Source organism: Eptesicus fuscus, chromosome 22, assembly GCF_027574615.1.
Source record: "Eptesicus fuscus isolate TK198812 chromosome 22, DD_ASM_mEF_20220401, whole genome shotgun sequence".
Classification (NCBI taxonomy): Eukaryota; Metazoa; Chordata; class Mammalia; order Chiroptera; family Vespertilionidae; genus Eptesicus; species Eptesicus fuscus.
Window position 1 is genome coordinate 16,179,142 of NC_072494.1, and position 16,241 is coordinate 16,195,382.

General features: G+C 53.0%; 1 protein-coding gene across 1 annotated transcript; it reads right to left on the reverse strand.

The window, feature by feature from the left end:
• Positions 1-998: 998 nt before the first annotated feature.
• Positions 999-15,827, reverse strand: UBQLN4 (ubiquilin 4). Its single transcript, XM_008155672.3, has 11 exons — positions 15,692-15,827; positions 13,850-14,001; positions 13,238-13,455; positions 12,481-12,743; positions 10,774-10,932; positions 6,826-7,051; positions 5,412-5,551; positions 4,849-4,932; positions 4,581-4,696; positions 4,213-4,396; positions 999-2,677 (listed from the first exon to the last, which is right to left on the reverse strand). The coding sequence occupies exons 1-11, from the start codon at positions 15,797-15,799 to the stop codon at positions 2,525-2,527; spliced, it is 1,803 nt and encodes a 600-aa protein (XP_008153894.2). The 5' UTR covers positions 15,800-15,827; the 3' UTR covers positions 999-2,524.
• Between the last annotated feature and the right edge of the window lie 414 nt (positions 15,828-16,241).

Sequence of the window (16,241 nt, forward strand, 5' to 3'; positions counted from 1 at the left end):
CATTTCTAGTGAGGCCCTGGCCAGGTAACTCCATTGGTTAGAGCATCCGCCTGATAAACTAAGATTGCAAGGTCAATCTTGCAACCAATGAATGCATAACTAGGTGGAACAACAAATTAATGTTTCTCTCTCTTGCTCTCTAAAATCAATAAAAAAAATTAAAAATTTTCTAGTGAGAATGTTGGTCTAAAATATCCAGACTACCATAATCAGAAGTGGAACCTCCCACCATGATTTATTCATATATCACAGAACTCCAGGCCATAACCTCACTATACAAGATAAAAGTTCACACCATTAGCGGTAGAGTCAGGTCTAGTCTCAGAGATCAAGACTAAGAACTACTAAACTCCACCTGCATAAGATGTGGATGCAAGGGTTTTTTTTTTGGTGTGTGTGTGTGTGTGTGTGTGTGTGTGTTTTACCTTTTTACCTGAGGTAAGGAGCGGTCTTGCCAAAAGATCAGACAGAAGTACACATTCCTTGCTCTGGCTGGTTTGGCTCAATGGATAGCGCATCAGCCTGCGGACTAAAGGGTCCCGGGTTGATTCCGGTCAATGGCACATATCCAGGTTGTGGCTCGATCCCCAGTAGGGGGCATGCAGGAGGCAGCAGATCAATGATTCTCATCATTGATGTTTCTATCTCTCTCCCTTCCTCTCTGAAACCAATAAAAATATATTTTTAAAAAAGTATACATTCCTCTCCCAGATTGACCAATGGGGGTGGGGGTGGAGGGTAGGATGAGGAATCTGGTATTTTATGGTCTGGGGATGGGGAATGGAAGAATGCAACCCTTCTCATTCCTAAACCATGGGTTATAAATATCCCATGACCAGTTATCCCTTAACTTACCATGTTTCTTAACATCTGTGGTAAGTGAACTGAACTTCAAATTCCTCTAGATCCACTTTATAAAACCCTCTAAGACAAAGAAGTTATCTTCAGCTGATCTCCCCCGCCCCCCATCCCCCCAGAAAACAAACACCAAGACACACTCACAACAAAGACCACGCCCTTTATTTACAAAGGCCAGTGTGGGAGCTGAGGGAAGGATGGAGAGGAGCCACGCAGATACCCTCTCTGGAGTGCCTGGGACCCTTTCCCACTTGGAGAAAATTCTGTTCTCATGCCTCCATATTCTCAGCCATGGGCCCTCCAAGCAGCTGGGCTAAGTAGCAGAGAGAGGAGGTGCTATGAGCCTCCTCTGTGCTCCAATATAGTATGTCCAACTCCGGATCAAAGGCAGCATTGCCAGCCTCTCCTTTCCTTCTCAAATAGAACTTTCTGGCCTGGAGGGAAACCATGAAGAACTCAAAGGGCAGGGGCCAGAGGCTCTAGATGGAAAGACCCTTCTACCATTCCCTGAAGCAATCAGGAGAGGGGTGTAAGGGTGTTGGTCACAGTCCTGGTAGAAGGAGTATCCACACTACCCTTGGGTTACCCAGCATCCAGAGGCCCAAGGGGCCTAGCTCCCTGGGCTGTACATATCCCTGCCCTAGACTAGCCCTTTTGCCTATTTCTCTGGTGGGGGGAGCTCTGAACCAGAAATCAGCAAAGAATCCACTTCTACTCAACCCATATGCATCCCACCACCACACACACCCACTGCCGAGCCAGACCCCAACCCACTTCATGTCTTTTAAGGGGCTCAAATCACTGGTACCTGGGAACACAGACAGGTCCTGGGTTCATGGAAATGTGTGTGTGTGTGTGTGTGTGTGTATACATAAGCATGTGTGTTTGAGGAAATGGAGCCAATATGGCCCCTTGTGAGCCATCTCCCTTAGCTTCATTGAGCCCCTTTCAACTCAAGCTACATTAGCATCTCTAAGTCTCCTCTGCCACGCCTGAACCAGAAATCTCAGGCCCTTCTCCTGGGCACCAGTCTCTGTGGGGCTGGTCCGGGCTGGTTAATTCCTTGTTCAGAGGACTGTGTCTTATCTCCTCCTTCAGACAGGAAGAACAGGAATCTTCCTCCCCCTGGAAGTCCCAACAGACCCCATAAAAAAGCACTTCAGGGGGCGAGGAGGAAAATCTCAGCCTGCTTCACCTGCCCCTCCTTCAGAGGATGAAGTTCTAGCACTGGTTAGGCTGGAGGTGAGAGGGGGTGGGGAAAGAAAGAAGAGAGTTACCAAAAGTAAACATGAGACGAGCAAAACCCTAGTGGTACAGGTGAAAGACCAGGTTCCAATAACCAGAGAGTCAGTTCCTCCTTCAACTCTGTGCTGCCGCTGAGAAGTGTGCAGATTGCAAAGGCGGTTGTGGGGTCAATCAACAAAACCATGAAGACCGTGAAATAGTTCTGCTCAAGCAGGAGCAGGAGAGAAGATTCTGTAAGAAGTAGAAGTAGAACCAAAATTCTCAGGCAGAGCTACAGGGTTGGGGTCCAAGCCTCTAAAGCCACCCTGTGTCTGGAGAGGACAGGAAGAAGACAGGGATGACAAGCTGCAGAGGGAAGGAGCTGACAGGAACCAGAGGCTGGCATCCAGGGAAGGGAGAAGCAGGAGGCACGGCCACAGGATTAGGAGAGCTGAGAGCCCAGGAGTCTCTCAATGGCCGCATTGATGTCCCCTCCTGTGGCAATCAGGGCCTGCAGGTTAGCCTCCCGGTTGATGAAGCCCATGGCGTTGAGCTGATCTAGCTGCTGCTGGAATCTCACTTCTGGCGTCTGCACCTACAGGGGACAGGCCTTGTGAAGTGGGCACAGGACCAACTTCAGAAGCTGGGGGCTTATAATGAAGAGAAGACACCCTGCAGGTCTTCTCCAACATCCTCAGAGCCAATCAATGGAGCACGGTGGTGAGCTGCAAACAACTGAGTAATAATGAGGTGGAGGTGTCTTTCTTAAAATTTCAAGTAACAGATTTCGAGTAACAGACAGGCTTCGGTCAGCTTATATTCCTAACTACTTTCCATCAACAGTCTGGAGATGTTAACAGGTACTCCAAACGCCAAATCTCTGTGGTGGATAAGATGTGTACTAGCCATCACCTCTAAACCCCCTCCTAGCCATCCTCACACATACAGTCATAGGAACGGCCAGAGAATGGCTCCAGGAAAGAAAGAATCTGTTTAATTCTAACCAATCCACAAACATAGCTATTTACAAAAAAGGAAGGCTTTTCATATTTGACACTCCTACAAACATCTCCCAGGAGTGTTTTCCAAGGCATGTTTATGAAGCACTGGCCTAGTTCCTGAACAGACGACTCAGAGCTGGAAGGAGCCCAGCAATCACAGGCCACCTGGCTGCTGCGCGCAGTGCTCCAGGCCACCCGCAGGATTTAAGCTGGGCTCCACCTTGGCGGTCACTCGGTTCAGCTTTTGCACAGAGCTGGGCCTACCTACATTTCTACTGACAGGCTTTCCCAGATGAGTGACAAAGGACGGAGGAAGGTTAAGAGGTTTACCCCAGGTCATCCTCACTCCCTCAAACCCCTAGCCTTCACTTTGTACCCCAGGCTTTAGTTAACTCACCTCTCATAATCCTCTTCTCAAGTCTCAGAAATAAAGGCTGATTTAATTATCAAAAGAATCCCATGGCCCTAGCCAGTTTGGCTCAGTGGATAGAGCGTCAGCCTGAGGACTGAAAGGTCCCAGTTTCGATTCCGGTCAAGGGCACATGCCTGGGTTGCGGGCTTGATACCCATGCAGGAGGCAGCCGATCAAGGATTCTCTCTCATCATTGATGTTTCTATCTCTCTCTCCCTCTCCCTTCCTCTCTGAAATCAATAAAAATATTTTAAAAAGAGAGAGAGAGGAAAAAAAAAAAGAATCCCATGGTATGAGTAGAAGTGGTAAAACACAGTCGTTACAGTGTAAATCCTGGAGCCAGCATGCCTCGGTTTGAATCTTGGCTCCATTACTTACTGGCTTTTGACTGAGCAAGCCCCTTAATCTCCCTGGGCTGCAGTTTTCTCCTTTTGTAACACAGGAACTGTAATAGCAGCTCCCTCACAAGGCCGTTGTGAGAAGTAAATTAAATGAGCACATGGTAAGTGCTATGACTATTCTTATCTCCATTTTACAGCTGTGGAAACTGCACTTAGGGAAGATCAGTAACTTGCCCAAGGCTAGGAAGTAGCAGACTGGGGTCTCAGCCAGGTCTGGCTGCCTCCAAAGCCTGCTCTGCTCTCTCCATTCCACTGCGACCCCTGACACCACCAGGATGGAGTGGTGGTTCCAGCACCAGCCCCGCTGCCCGTGTACCTGTGAGTTTCCACTTCCTGCCAAAAGCTGGATCATCTGCTGCATGAGCTGCTGCTGAGCACTGGAAGCCCCCGTGGGAGAAGTGGCTGGTGGGGCTGGTGAGGAGGTGGGGGCCTCGGGTGCAGGCCCGGCGTTGCTGCTTGCTGAGGGTGCAAGGGTCCGGGACATCCCGAAGGAGCCAAGGCTGCAGACAAAAGAGACCAAAAGGTGGGAGACGGCCTCTGAGAAAGGGATGGGAACGTGAGATCCGGAAGGAAAGCAATTGGAGGAAACAGGAAAACAGACACATGGCTGCTCGGAGTGGCAGAGGGAGGGGCTGAGGGGAGAAGTCGCCAAAACCTTGCTGCCCACCTGCCTCCTACCCTCACCTGGGTATCAGCCCGGGGGCCTCAGTCTGCAAGGTCTGCAATCCCTGCTGGATCTGCAGCAGCGCCTGCATGGCGCGGGGGTTGGTAAGGATGGAGAGTGACTCTGGGTTCTGCATCTGGTGGGAAATGAGCAGAGAAGGCAATGGGAGGTGGCAGGAGACAGGAAGCAGCCGAAACCCCGAGTCCAGGGCCAAGCTCTGCCCCGTCCCTGCAGTTGCACCCCTTGGGCTTCGGGGTCCGCCCCCCGCCCTCTAGGCTCCTCACTCACCTGCTGCAGGAAGACTGGGAGCTGCAGGCGGAGCTGCTCCTGAAGCTGGGGGTTCCCCGCGAAGAGCGGCACGTTCACCATCATCTGCCAGGGTCAAGGTAGTAGGGGGAGGCCTGGGCCTACCCACCCTAAGAATCCCCCACAGCCTCAGTCTCCCTCGGCACCCCTACCACTGCAGGAAACTGGCCAGCTTTTCCAAGGGTCTCAAAGTATCCCGAAGGCCTAAGTGGGACAGCGAGAGGAAATAGAACTATACTCCGGGCAACGACGACATCAGGAGCCAGGCTGCTCAGCCCCGGGTCTGATAATGATGAGTGCACAGTGCCTACGATGTGCCATGCCAAGGTCAAAGCACCTTAGATGCATCAACTCATTAATCCTCACAAATCTAGGAGGAACTGCTGTTACCCGTGTACAGCTGAGGAAGCTGGGAGGTTCGAATCCCTGCTTAACTTACACAGCTAGGAAGTGCTGATGCTTGAGATACAAACCCAGGCAGTCTGGCTCCCGAGTGTTTGACCACAAGTGACTGCCCCAGTGCGCTCCCCTGGAACAGTTCCTACCTGAGCGGCGAAGTCAGGGTTCTGGGCAAGCGTCTGCATCATGCTGCGCATGTAGGGGGCGGAGATCACGTTCTGCATCAGCTGGGGGTTCTCGGAGATCTGCTGGAGCAGGGCCTGCATTTCCGGGCTGTTGAACATCCCTAAGGCGAGGAGGGAAAAACAAACCAAACAGGAGAGAAGGGGTCCAGATGGAAACCAGATGTCACATCAACCTACCTTACCTCAGACACCGAGTGGTTACCAAACCCAGAAAGGCAACGGTACAATGGGCGCCCAGGTCCTGGGCGAGGTCGTCTCTCCTGACTCCCACTTTGGCCCGGCCCCTTACCCATCCACTCTGCTAAGGACAAGACAAGCCAGCTGGAAACTGGGTCTGATTCCTGCCCTGTTCCTTTCACAAGCTCAGATAATGTCCGAGTTGGAAAGGATTTGACTAAAGATCACTTAGATCCGTGGTCGGCAAACTGTGACTCTCGAGCCACATGCGGCTCTTTGGCCCCTTGAATGTGGCTCTTCCACAAAATACCACAGCCTGGGCGAGTCTATTTTGAAGAAGTGGCATTAGAAGTTTAAGTTTAAAAAAATTGGCTCTCAAAAGGAATTTCAATCGTTGTACTGTTGATATTTGGCTCTGTTGACTAATGAGTTTGCCGACCATTGACTTAGATCAATGGTTTCCAAACTTGTCTTAGCAGCAGAGACTCTTTCCTCAAACCAAATCTCATGCAGAAACCAAGCATGGTCGGGGCTAGAGCCCTTCGGTCCTTTCTCATCCTGAAGATGGCCCAGACCCTCCAGATCTCAGGAGGGTACTTTTAAAACCATGAGTCAGGTTCAAGTCCCTTATTTTATAAATAAGGGAACTGAAGCACATAGAGGGGAAGGGACTTTCCCAATAAAAATGTCCCCCAGGGAACAGGAAAATCAGGGCATCTATCAGACATCCCCTGGGTCGTAAGTAGAGCCAGAGTCCAGACAAATGGGGCTCCCCAGGGTGGTGCAGTCACAACATGCACCCCTGTGCATGGCAGTTCTGCACGTCCCCCCCCCCCCGCACCCCTCCCCCCAGCATCTGCCCTGTGTCCCCAGGTCTGCCCTGGTTCCTCTCCACACCCTCATCCCGTCTGACCCCTTTACACTGGACAGTACCACTCGTGCTGAAAGAGCTCAGAAGGTGGGGCTGGTTTATTGGTGAGCCAATTCTTAGGTCCCTCCCAATGATATCAGGGCCTGGTTGGAACCAGCCCTCACTCTCTGAGGGTGGAGCCACTGCCTCAGGCTGCCGAGCCCCCTCTGTGGCTTCCATAGTCTCACCTCTGTCTTCAAAATTCTGAAACAGTATGAACCCCACTCAGTCCTGGGCCAGAGGAACTGCCCTGGAGACCCACTATGCTCCTTCCACCCTAGGACATACCTGACCCCAGGCTAGCCGCATTGATCCCAAAGGGGTTCGAGACTGTCGGGTGCACCTGGCTGGTCCCCGATCCTCCGGTGCCCTCCCCACCGGACCCGGGGGCCTGGGAGGTGGGGGGCGAGGGGCTCCAGGGGTTAGGGAGGGGCTCTCGATTCTCAGTCCGCAGAGGCTGGGAAGATGAGCTGTCGGAGTTCCCGGCCAGGGAAGAGAAGGGATTGTTGCCAAACTGGGAGGAGGGAAAGGGTTCGGGTTAAGGACTGAAACAAAGCAGGGACAAGGGCTACACCCCTTCTTTCCTCTCACCTAGCAGCCTCCCCTTCCCAGGAAAGGGAGAGATCTGAGACCTTAGGAATCCTCAGCTCAATTTTTAGCCCCACAAAGGGCAGCTCCACCCTATCCTCCAGGCAGAGCTGGCTGATGCCGAAGACGGGATAACTGAACCCCTCAGGTAACTGGAAGCTTCCCCTCTCCCCTGGTGGCGCTAAATATTTGGTCTCTGGTCTCCGCTGTGTTCCACAGGACGTTACACACGCCGTTCCCAGTGCAGGCAGCGAGGCCGTTCTCCTCAGCTCCGCAGGCACAGGTATCGGACTCACCTTCGCACCCTGCTCCTGACACTCGCAGGCGCTCAGTAAGTGTTGGCTTTTCCTTCAATGCTGATTTGCCTCCAGTTTCCCCTTTTCCGACCACCTTGGCCCAATGCTAACTCCCCAGAGCCTCCTCCCCGACTGCCTGGGTCCCCTATGTGGGCTCCGTCCCTCCAGGCACACCACCATGGAGCACACCTCCAGGCCTCCAGTCTTCTCCCTCCACGCCCAGCCTATCTCCGCAGACCAGCTGCTTCAGCCCCCTCAGCACCAGGCTCCTGCCAAGTCACAGAGGATGATCTCAGGGTCCCGAGTTCCTAGGCAGTCCTGACCGAAGCAGGTCTCCGAGCAGCCTCAGCCCTCCCTGCCGTGCAGTCTGCAGTTTCACATCCACTCACTTTTTCTGTTTGTTCAAAGTGGGCCATGGGGACCACGGCGGGCCAAGGACTCTGCTGCTCTGAGCTGTGGTTCTCGCACCTCACCAGATGCCTGTTCAGATAACGGGGCTCGCAGGCCAGAGTTTGTGCACCATGGTCTCAGTCTGGCCCTGTTTCAGATTTCCTGTTCTGGTAACTTGACTAGCACCCAACTTTGGAGCCCGGTTTTGTTCTTCCTGGTATACCCTAAGGACTAAGTCTCTTTTTCTAAACTCCCTATAGTGATAACAGCTGCCATTTATTGTAATGTTTACAATATCCCTCCAATATGTCAGTTCTCAAAGTGTGGTCCTAGGACCCCTCAAAGGTTCAAAACTATTTTTATAATTCTAAGACGATATTTGCATTTTTCACTTTCATTCTCTCATGAGTATTGAGTGGAGTTTTCCAAGGACTGCATACATAACATGTGACACCGCAGCGGACTGAATGCAGAAGCAGATCTGAGAATCCAGCTGCTTTGTAGCCAGACATTAAAGAGATCTGTAAAAATGTAAAACAACACCCTGGCCAGATAGCACAGTTGGTTAGAGTGTCGTCCCAATATGCCAACGTTACAGGTTCGATCCCTGGTCAGGGCACATACAGGAATCAACAAAAAAACAAAAAAATGCCTCGTTGTAAAAAAACAACAACAAAAACATAATAGGGCTACTCTTTCCTCTAAAGTTCTGATTTGGAAAATAAAGTTATTTTCAAAAGAATATGCTATTTATGTTAATGTAATGAATTTATTGTTATTTTTAAATGAATTAATAAACATTTAAAAAATTTCTTAAGTTCTAATTTTACATACAGTGAATATCAGATCTAACCCATGAAAACCAACGCTTTTGGAGATCCTCAATAATTTTTAAGAGTATAAAGGGATCCTGAGACCAAAATGATTGAGAACCTCTGCTGTAATCTATTGCTTCCATTGTGGAAATGAGGAAGCTAAGGTTTAGAGGGGCCAGGAAACTCACTTAAAACCACATCACTAGAAAATGGTGAAGCAGGTATTCGAACCCAGGTTTGTGGATGCCAACTGCTGTGTTCCTTTAGCTAAACCGGTGGCTCGCACACCTCAGTGTGCATCAGAATTAACTGGAGTGCTTGTTTTCAGCTTCTCTCAACTACTTGATTTTTTTTTAAAACTAGGTGAATGCATTACTTTGATGTACATTTTAAATTAAAAACTTAAATAACATTTAAAATAAATAAATTCCTTTAAAAATTCATAGTTGATCCCTGCAAGCAGTTTCTAAAATTTGAAAGAGCAATCTCCAAAATAACCAAGATGATGTTAAGAATAAGGTGGGGGATTCGCTCCGCCAGATGTCCAGGCTTAAATAAGACAATGTGGTAGCACTGCAGGGACAGACAGACGGACCAGTGGGACTGAGCAGAGCCAGAAAGACATACACTCATTTGTGGAGACTTGGTGCAGGACAGAGGCAGCATGAACAAGGAACCTGATGGGTATCATGGGCCACTCCGGATATGGTGCTTTTTCCTTTCCACAAGGCAAAGGTAACGTGAGAGCCTCCCTCCCGCCTGAGCACTGGTTGCGGGAGGGTGTTCAGTTTGTGGAAATCCATCAAGCTGTACACTTACGTGCACCTTTCTGTCAGTGTATTATCCTTCAATAAAACTGTTTTAAAATGCTTAAAAAGCAAGTTAAAAATTATATGAACAGCATGATACCACTTCTAGAAGATTGAAAAATATGCAAAACAAAACTATAGATTACTTATGGATACATATATAAGTAATCAAAGAATCAAAATGACAAACACCAACTTCAGGGTGGCAGTTAGCTCTGGAGAAGGAAAGAAGAGCATAGAGAAGGCTGCTATTCTATCTGTAATGTCTTATTTGCAAATGTTAAATATGTACAGGAAAATATACAAAACATTAACAACAGTCATTAACTTGGGCTAAGAAAGAAGTGGTCGGAGAAGAAAGTAGGATCCCTTCTGCGTAACCTATTGAGCTTGTATTCCTTTCCGTGCTTTTTCAATGCCCTTTTGTTTACTTTGTGTACCTTTTGAATTTTGAAACATGTAAATGTATTTGATGTAAATTAAACTTAAAAAAAAAAAAAAAAAAAAAGAACCAAAAGAGGCACTGAAACTATACATGGCAACATGTTAGGGCAACATGGATCTGACAGAATGCTCTATTTTTATCTATATTTGTTGTACATTTGGAAAGAATTCATAAAGCATTTTTTAAAGTGCATATTCCCAGTCTGGCTGGTGTGGCCCAGTGGTTGAGAATCAACCCACGAACCAGGTCACAATTGGATTGGGGGGGGGGGGGGGGGCATGTGCCCGGGTTGCAGGCTGTGGGCTCAATCCCCAGCAGAGGGCATGCAGGAGGCAGCTGATCAAGAATTCTCTTCACTGATGTTTCTATCTCTCTCTCCCTCTCCCTTCCTCTCTAAAATCAATTTAAAAAAATTTTTGTTTTAAGTTTAAAAGTGCACACTCCTAGAGGCTGATTCCAGAGATTGAGTCATTTAGTAGCTCAAAGTGGGGACCCGGAATCTCATCATTAACAAGCCCCTCAGGCGATTCTACCACAGGTGATCTCTGGACCACACTTGAGACACTGTGCTGGGACCAGCTGTTTGACCCCAGGCCTGACCCACAACCTTTGAGCCCCTGGTGCCAGAAGTTTGTCAGAACAACATCAAATCCCTTGGGCTCTATGCCTCACCCACTTCCCTGGGGAACTCTGCTACATTCTGCCCTAGTGCCTCAGTCCCATGCCAAGTTGGACCTATGCATGATGGGAACCATTTCCAAGCCAAGGCCCACCCTCAGGGGTGGAGGGTGGGACGAGAAAGAGGAGCAGACAGCACCCCAGGCTCTCCTGGATCTGGAAGTAGGGGATCTCTGGCCAGACAACCCACCTAACGCCCCAGCCCCTGGCCCCACCTGTTCCCGGGCAGCACTGAACATGGGCTCCTGGATGTCAGTGTACATGCGGCGGAGGGCGTTATACCCTCCAGGGATGCTCTCCAGGTTGCTGAGGGCCCGGTCCTGGTTCCGCATCATCTCCTGCATCATGGCTGGATTTCGAGCAAGCTCCATCGTCTGGTGGGGAAGGTAGAGAGACAGAATGGGCCCTAGAACCAGAGCACCAAGCCTGCAAAGGATGGGCCTGAGGAGGAGGCCTGCATCAGGACCAGGGTCCAGGGTCCAGGGTCTGCCCTACTGTGGTAGACAATAGAGTCGACCAGACTTCCTTCCTTCCTGTCATTCTGGTCCCAACCACCTTCCCTGTGGGCATCTAGTTGGCCTTTTCCAGTGAGATACAATGATCACAGAAGGGATCACAGCAGCAGCTTCCTCCTTCAGGTTCAGGGGGTCCACAGGGGTGTCAGGGGTCAGGGAGCACAAGGATATTGAGTGAGAATGGACATGGGAAAGGGGAGGAGGCAGAAACAAAAGTTAACATCTCTCGAGCACCTACTACATACCGGCCTTGGACTAATTTACAGAATTCAAGTCATTTAATCCCAATAACAGTCCCAAGTAGGTATCTCTGTCCCTATTTTGCAGAAGGAAAAACAGGCTCAGAGACTCACTGCCTGGGGACACACAGCCAGTCAGTGGTGGAGCCAGGTGTCAAGGCCAGGTTAGTCTGTCCGGCCAACACCAGCTCTGCCTCCTGGTAGGTGATATGCTGAGGAGGGGAAGGATTCAAGCCGGGGCAATGCTACCAGCACCCTTCACCTCCCCTCCCCAGATCTTTGGCCTGACTGCATAGGAGGGTGGGGCTTTCTCTTTCGAGCCAATGGCTGACTCTCAATAAAGAACTGCCTGTGTCAATCCCAGTGGACAGCAGTACATGACAGAAAACATGAGTACGGCTGTCTTGTTCCCATCCAACGCCTTCCCTGTTCTTCTTTCCAAATTTGCTCCACACTCTTCTAAGATACCCTTATGTCTAAGTCATGACTCTGATCTCTTGTCCCATAATTCAGTTATTCAATAATTTACTGAGTGACTACAATTACCAGGCACTGTTCTAGACAGTGAGCAAAACACCTGCAAATCCTTGTCCTAATGAAGCTGATCGCCTGGTGAGTCCGGCGCTGGTGCCCACAGTTTGGCTGGGGCTGCCTCTCCGTGTCCCCTGGGGGACCGGGCCCTGAGCTGGAGCTCCCAGAGACCAACACAAAACTGCCTCACCTGGGTCTCCCTCACTCACCTGGCCCTGGCCATCCTCAGTGCTCCCCGAATACCCTCCTATCTTTTACTCCCAGGCCTTGGCATTGCTGTCCGTTGGCCCTTCTTCTGGTTCATGCTTCCTCTCTTGGACCTCAGCTTGGGTGACATTTCCTCTAGGAGGCCTCCTTGGAGCCCGCGTAGAGTCCAGACCTCCTCTCTGTGCTCCTGGGACCCTGTGACTATCCGTACGATAGTACTGATCATACTGTATTATCATTGTCTGCTTACTTGTCCCATTTTCCTTTAAGACCAGGAGCTCCTGAAAAGCTAGGCCTGTGTCTTTTTATCACTGTACCCCAAGTGTGCAAAACATGGCTGCTGAACAAATGAATGAACAATTCAAAGCAGGACAAGGTGGGGAAAGAAAGGCTGGGCAGGTGCCCCCCACCCCACCTCTCTCACACCCACCTGCCTCATGAGCTCGGGGTTGTTGAGCATGTGGCTGATCTCAGGGTTCCGCTCCATCAGCTGCTGCATCTGGGGGTTGGCCATGATCATGTGGCGCATCAGGTCAGGGTTAGACATCATGTCCTGGACCAGGGGGTTCTCCATGATCTGCGACAGCATCTCGGGATTGGACATCAGTTGCCTCTGCATCTGTTGCTGCAGCTCCATGAAGTTGGCGGAGCCCAGGCCCAGGCTGCCCAGGCCGAGGATGCCCCCGAAGCCAGCTGCGGGAGGAGGCAGAGTCTCGGTCCGCTGCAGGAGCCCTTCCCCCACCTGGTCAGAGCCACTGAGTTCAGGTCTCCAGGGTGGGCCCCCTCTGCTTCTCGCACTCCCTTTCCCAGGCATTCCCCCAGCCCCAGCCCGGAACCTGCTGGCAGAGATGTCAGCCTGCTAGACTGAGCCCTCCTTGGTGGCAGAGGCTGGGAGCCGGCATAGTCCTGAGCACAGAGAGGGCACCCCCTGACGGCCTGTTGAGTGAGTAAATCAATATTCCCCAACTGGCTACTGTTGGACCCACTTTTGTCCCTACCTACAATGTCTTCACCCCTGGCTCCCCATATCTCCAGCCCCATTTCCCCCTACTCTAACCTTTGCCCATGCTCCCCTTAACTGGAAAGTCCTATGTCCAGGGGTCCTCCATCCCCATCAGATCATGAGTGGGGACCATGTTTCTCCCTTCTCTTGGCTCTCCCCCAACCCCCAGTCCCTAAGGGCTTACAGAGTATGGATGTGGTAGCATTGGGAGGGCCCTCCCCAGCCCCTGGGGAGGGACCCCCCCCACTGCTCCTCCGGCTTCCACTGCCAGCATCCGAAGTGGCACTGCCAGAGGTGGAGGGCTGGGCAGGGGTGGCAGGTGAAGCAGGCGTGGTGGAGGGTGCTGAGGCAGGTTCTGGAGTAGAGGGGGAGGAAGCAGTGGCAGCAGCTGGATCCTGAGCCCTGAGGACAGAGGAAGAAAGTCTTAGCTTACGTGAGCACAGGAAGAGGGAAGACAACCACCTCCCTGTTTGGTGTGCAGCTACTGCCCCAACCCAGGCTGCATCCTAGCGACACTGAAGCTGGGTTGGGGTGATGCTAGGGGTAGTGAGTAAATCAGGTAGGGAAGGAGGAGCTAGGACCACCCGTCTGGAGGGCATTCTGGGAGATGTAAGTCAGGATCCGGTCCCTTGCAGGTGAGCCCATAAGCCTGCCCGGCAACCCATTCAAGAGCCACTTTCCTGGTCTTGGTCTAGGTCCTCCGGGCATAGTCCCTCCAGGCGGAGGCGGGTGAGGAAGTACCAGACAGGGAAAAGGGGTCCAGTCGGAAGCTGGGCCCGCCCTCTCCGGAACTTACTTCTGCGGGGTCTTGATGACCAGGTGGACGGTGAGCCCGTCCTTGATCCCGTGCTGGCTCAGCGTGTCCCCGTCCTTGAGGATCTTGCCGGCGAAGATCAGGACCAGCTGATCCTGCTGAGCCTTAAACCTCCGGGAGATCTCCTCTTTGAACTGTGATCGAGAGGCAGAGATCACTGCAAAGGCCGCCCGGACTCCATCCACCAGGGACTCTTCAAGAGCCTCCGCATTCGTTGGCTCCCCCTCCCGTGGCGGGAAGTCCCTTCTGCAATCTTGACTCCATCCCTCCAGCTGCAGTCAGCAGCTCCTTTCCTAACCCAGGAGCTGGCCCCGTGGGAGGCTCCTCTCTCAGCTCTCGCAGCCCAGGAAGCCCTTGCTGCTACCTGCCCCTTCCTCTCAGTCCCTCTGCCCCGTTCCCTCTGAGGGAACGCTCCGCCTCAGCTCCGTCAACAGCCTTGGACTCAGGCCCTGTTTCCCTCAGCCTGCTCTTCCCAGACCCCACGTTTCTCTCCCCTCTCTCTCCCCAGCATGCTTGTAACAACGACAACACATGGATCCCAGTTATTTATTATGGACCTAACTATTCGTGAGTTAAGAGTATGCCCTATGCCCTGGCTGGTTTGGCTCCGTGGATAGAGAGTCAGCCTGTGGACTGAGGGGTCCCCGGTTTGATTCCCGGTGGGGACACATGCCCAGGTTGCGGGCTCGATTCCAGTGGGGGGGGGGGGGGCGTACAGGAGGCAGCCGATCAGTGATACTCTCTCATCATTGATGTTTCTATCTATCTCTCTCATTCCCTTCCTCTCTGAAATCAATAAAAATATATTTAAAAAAAAAAGAGTACGTCCTATGAGATACACATTGACTATTCTTTCCACTTTAAAGATGAGAGAAAGGAGGATCAGTGTGGATAGGAAACGTGCCGGTGCAGACTGGACTCGGGTCTTCACACCAAAGCCCGGCTCTTAACCAAAACACTGCCTCTCACCGGGAGCTGATTTCAAACCCAGCTATGCAGGGGACAATGTTTAAATTCTGGAATGTAGTCATTTTATCAGGTTGGGGGCGGGGGGCAGTGATGATACTCAAGGCTGGCTTGGGAAATTAAGACTCCCAACTCTACCACCAGCACCCAAACCACACACTCGAACAAAAACAGTGCACTTGCCGAGCCAAGGCGGCGGCCAGATCCCCCGGGCATCCCGAAGGCCCACCGTCAGCCCCGCCTACGTGAAATCCTGGAGCAGCCACAGGGAGGCGGCGAACACGGCGATATTCCCTTATTCCACGCGATTTTACTGAACACCTACTGCACATTGTGCAAACCCGGAGGGGCTGAGGACCACACACAACCGCCAGGATTTGAAACAGCAAGAAGGACCTGGGCGGAGGGAAGCCCTACCCCCACCGCCCCGTGCAGAGCACGCGGAGCGGTCTCGTGGGCGCACAGTGGCGCCCCCCGCCGGCCCTCCGGGCTCAGCACTCTGCCTGGCCCCCCACTCAGCCTGGACGCCTCGACCCCCGACCAGTAACCGGGGCGCACACTCCCCTCAAACACTTGCCCCTTCCCTGCGCAAGGTGTCCCCACCCCACCCTCCACCACGCCCCCAGTCCAGGCCACAAGGCAAACCTGGGTCTCCCATCCCCAACACGCGCCACGCTCCCCCAAATCGCCCGCAGAACGCCCCCTACCCGCCGCTCCTGCTCTCCCGCTCCTCCGAGCGCCCGCCGGGCCCCCGCCCTCCTCTCCCAGGCCCTCCCGCTCGCCGGACCGTCCAGAGCCACCCCCTCTCTGCGTGGACCCGCGGACCCCACCTCCCCGCCCCACCCCCGCCTGCACTACCTCCTTGACTGAGGCGCGATCGCTGATCACAATTTCCTCCTTGTCCTTGGGGGTCTTGACGGTGACCCGAATGGGGGGCCTCGTCTCGGCCCCGCTCGGCTCCGCCATGCCGCCGCCGCCACCCGGCCGCCCGCCAGCACGCCCCGGCTCCTCCTCCTCCCCGCCCGCCCCGCTGACCTGGCTCGGCTCGGGCGCCTCCGACACCCCCCCTCTCCTCTCCCCTCTCCTCCCTCCCCTTCCTCCCCAAGGCCTCGCCACCCACTTCGGGCCAGCCGCAGCCACAGCGCCCCGGGCGGACTGGGAGGACCACTGCAGCCGAGTCCGCCCAGGGCTGAGCCCGGGGTCCCGCCGCCTGGACACGGCCTCGCGGGGCGGCTGACCCCCGGAGGCCCGGGCGGGGGCGGGGCGTGCCCCTCACGGGGGGGCGGGGCCAGCTCCCCGCGGGAGGCCGGGGCCGGTTGGAGAGGGCGCGAACCCAGCCGAGGCCCCCGCCAGCCCTCAGCTGCCCCTGCGCCTGGCAGGTCATCCCGCGGCGGGACAAAGGGTTCTC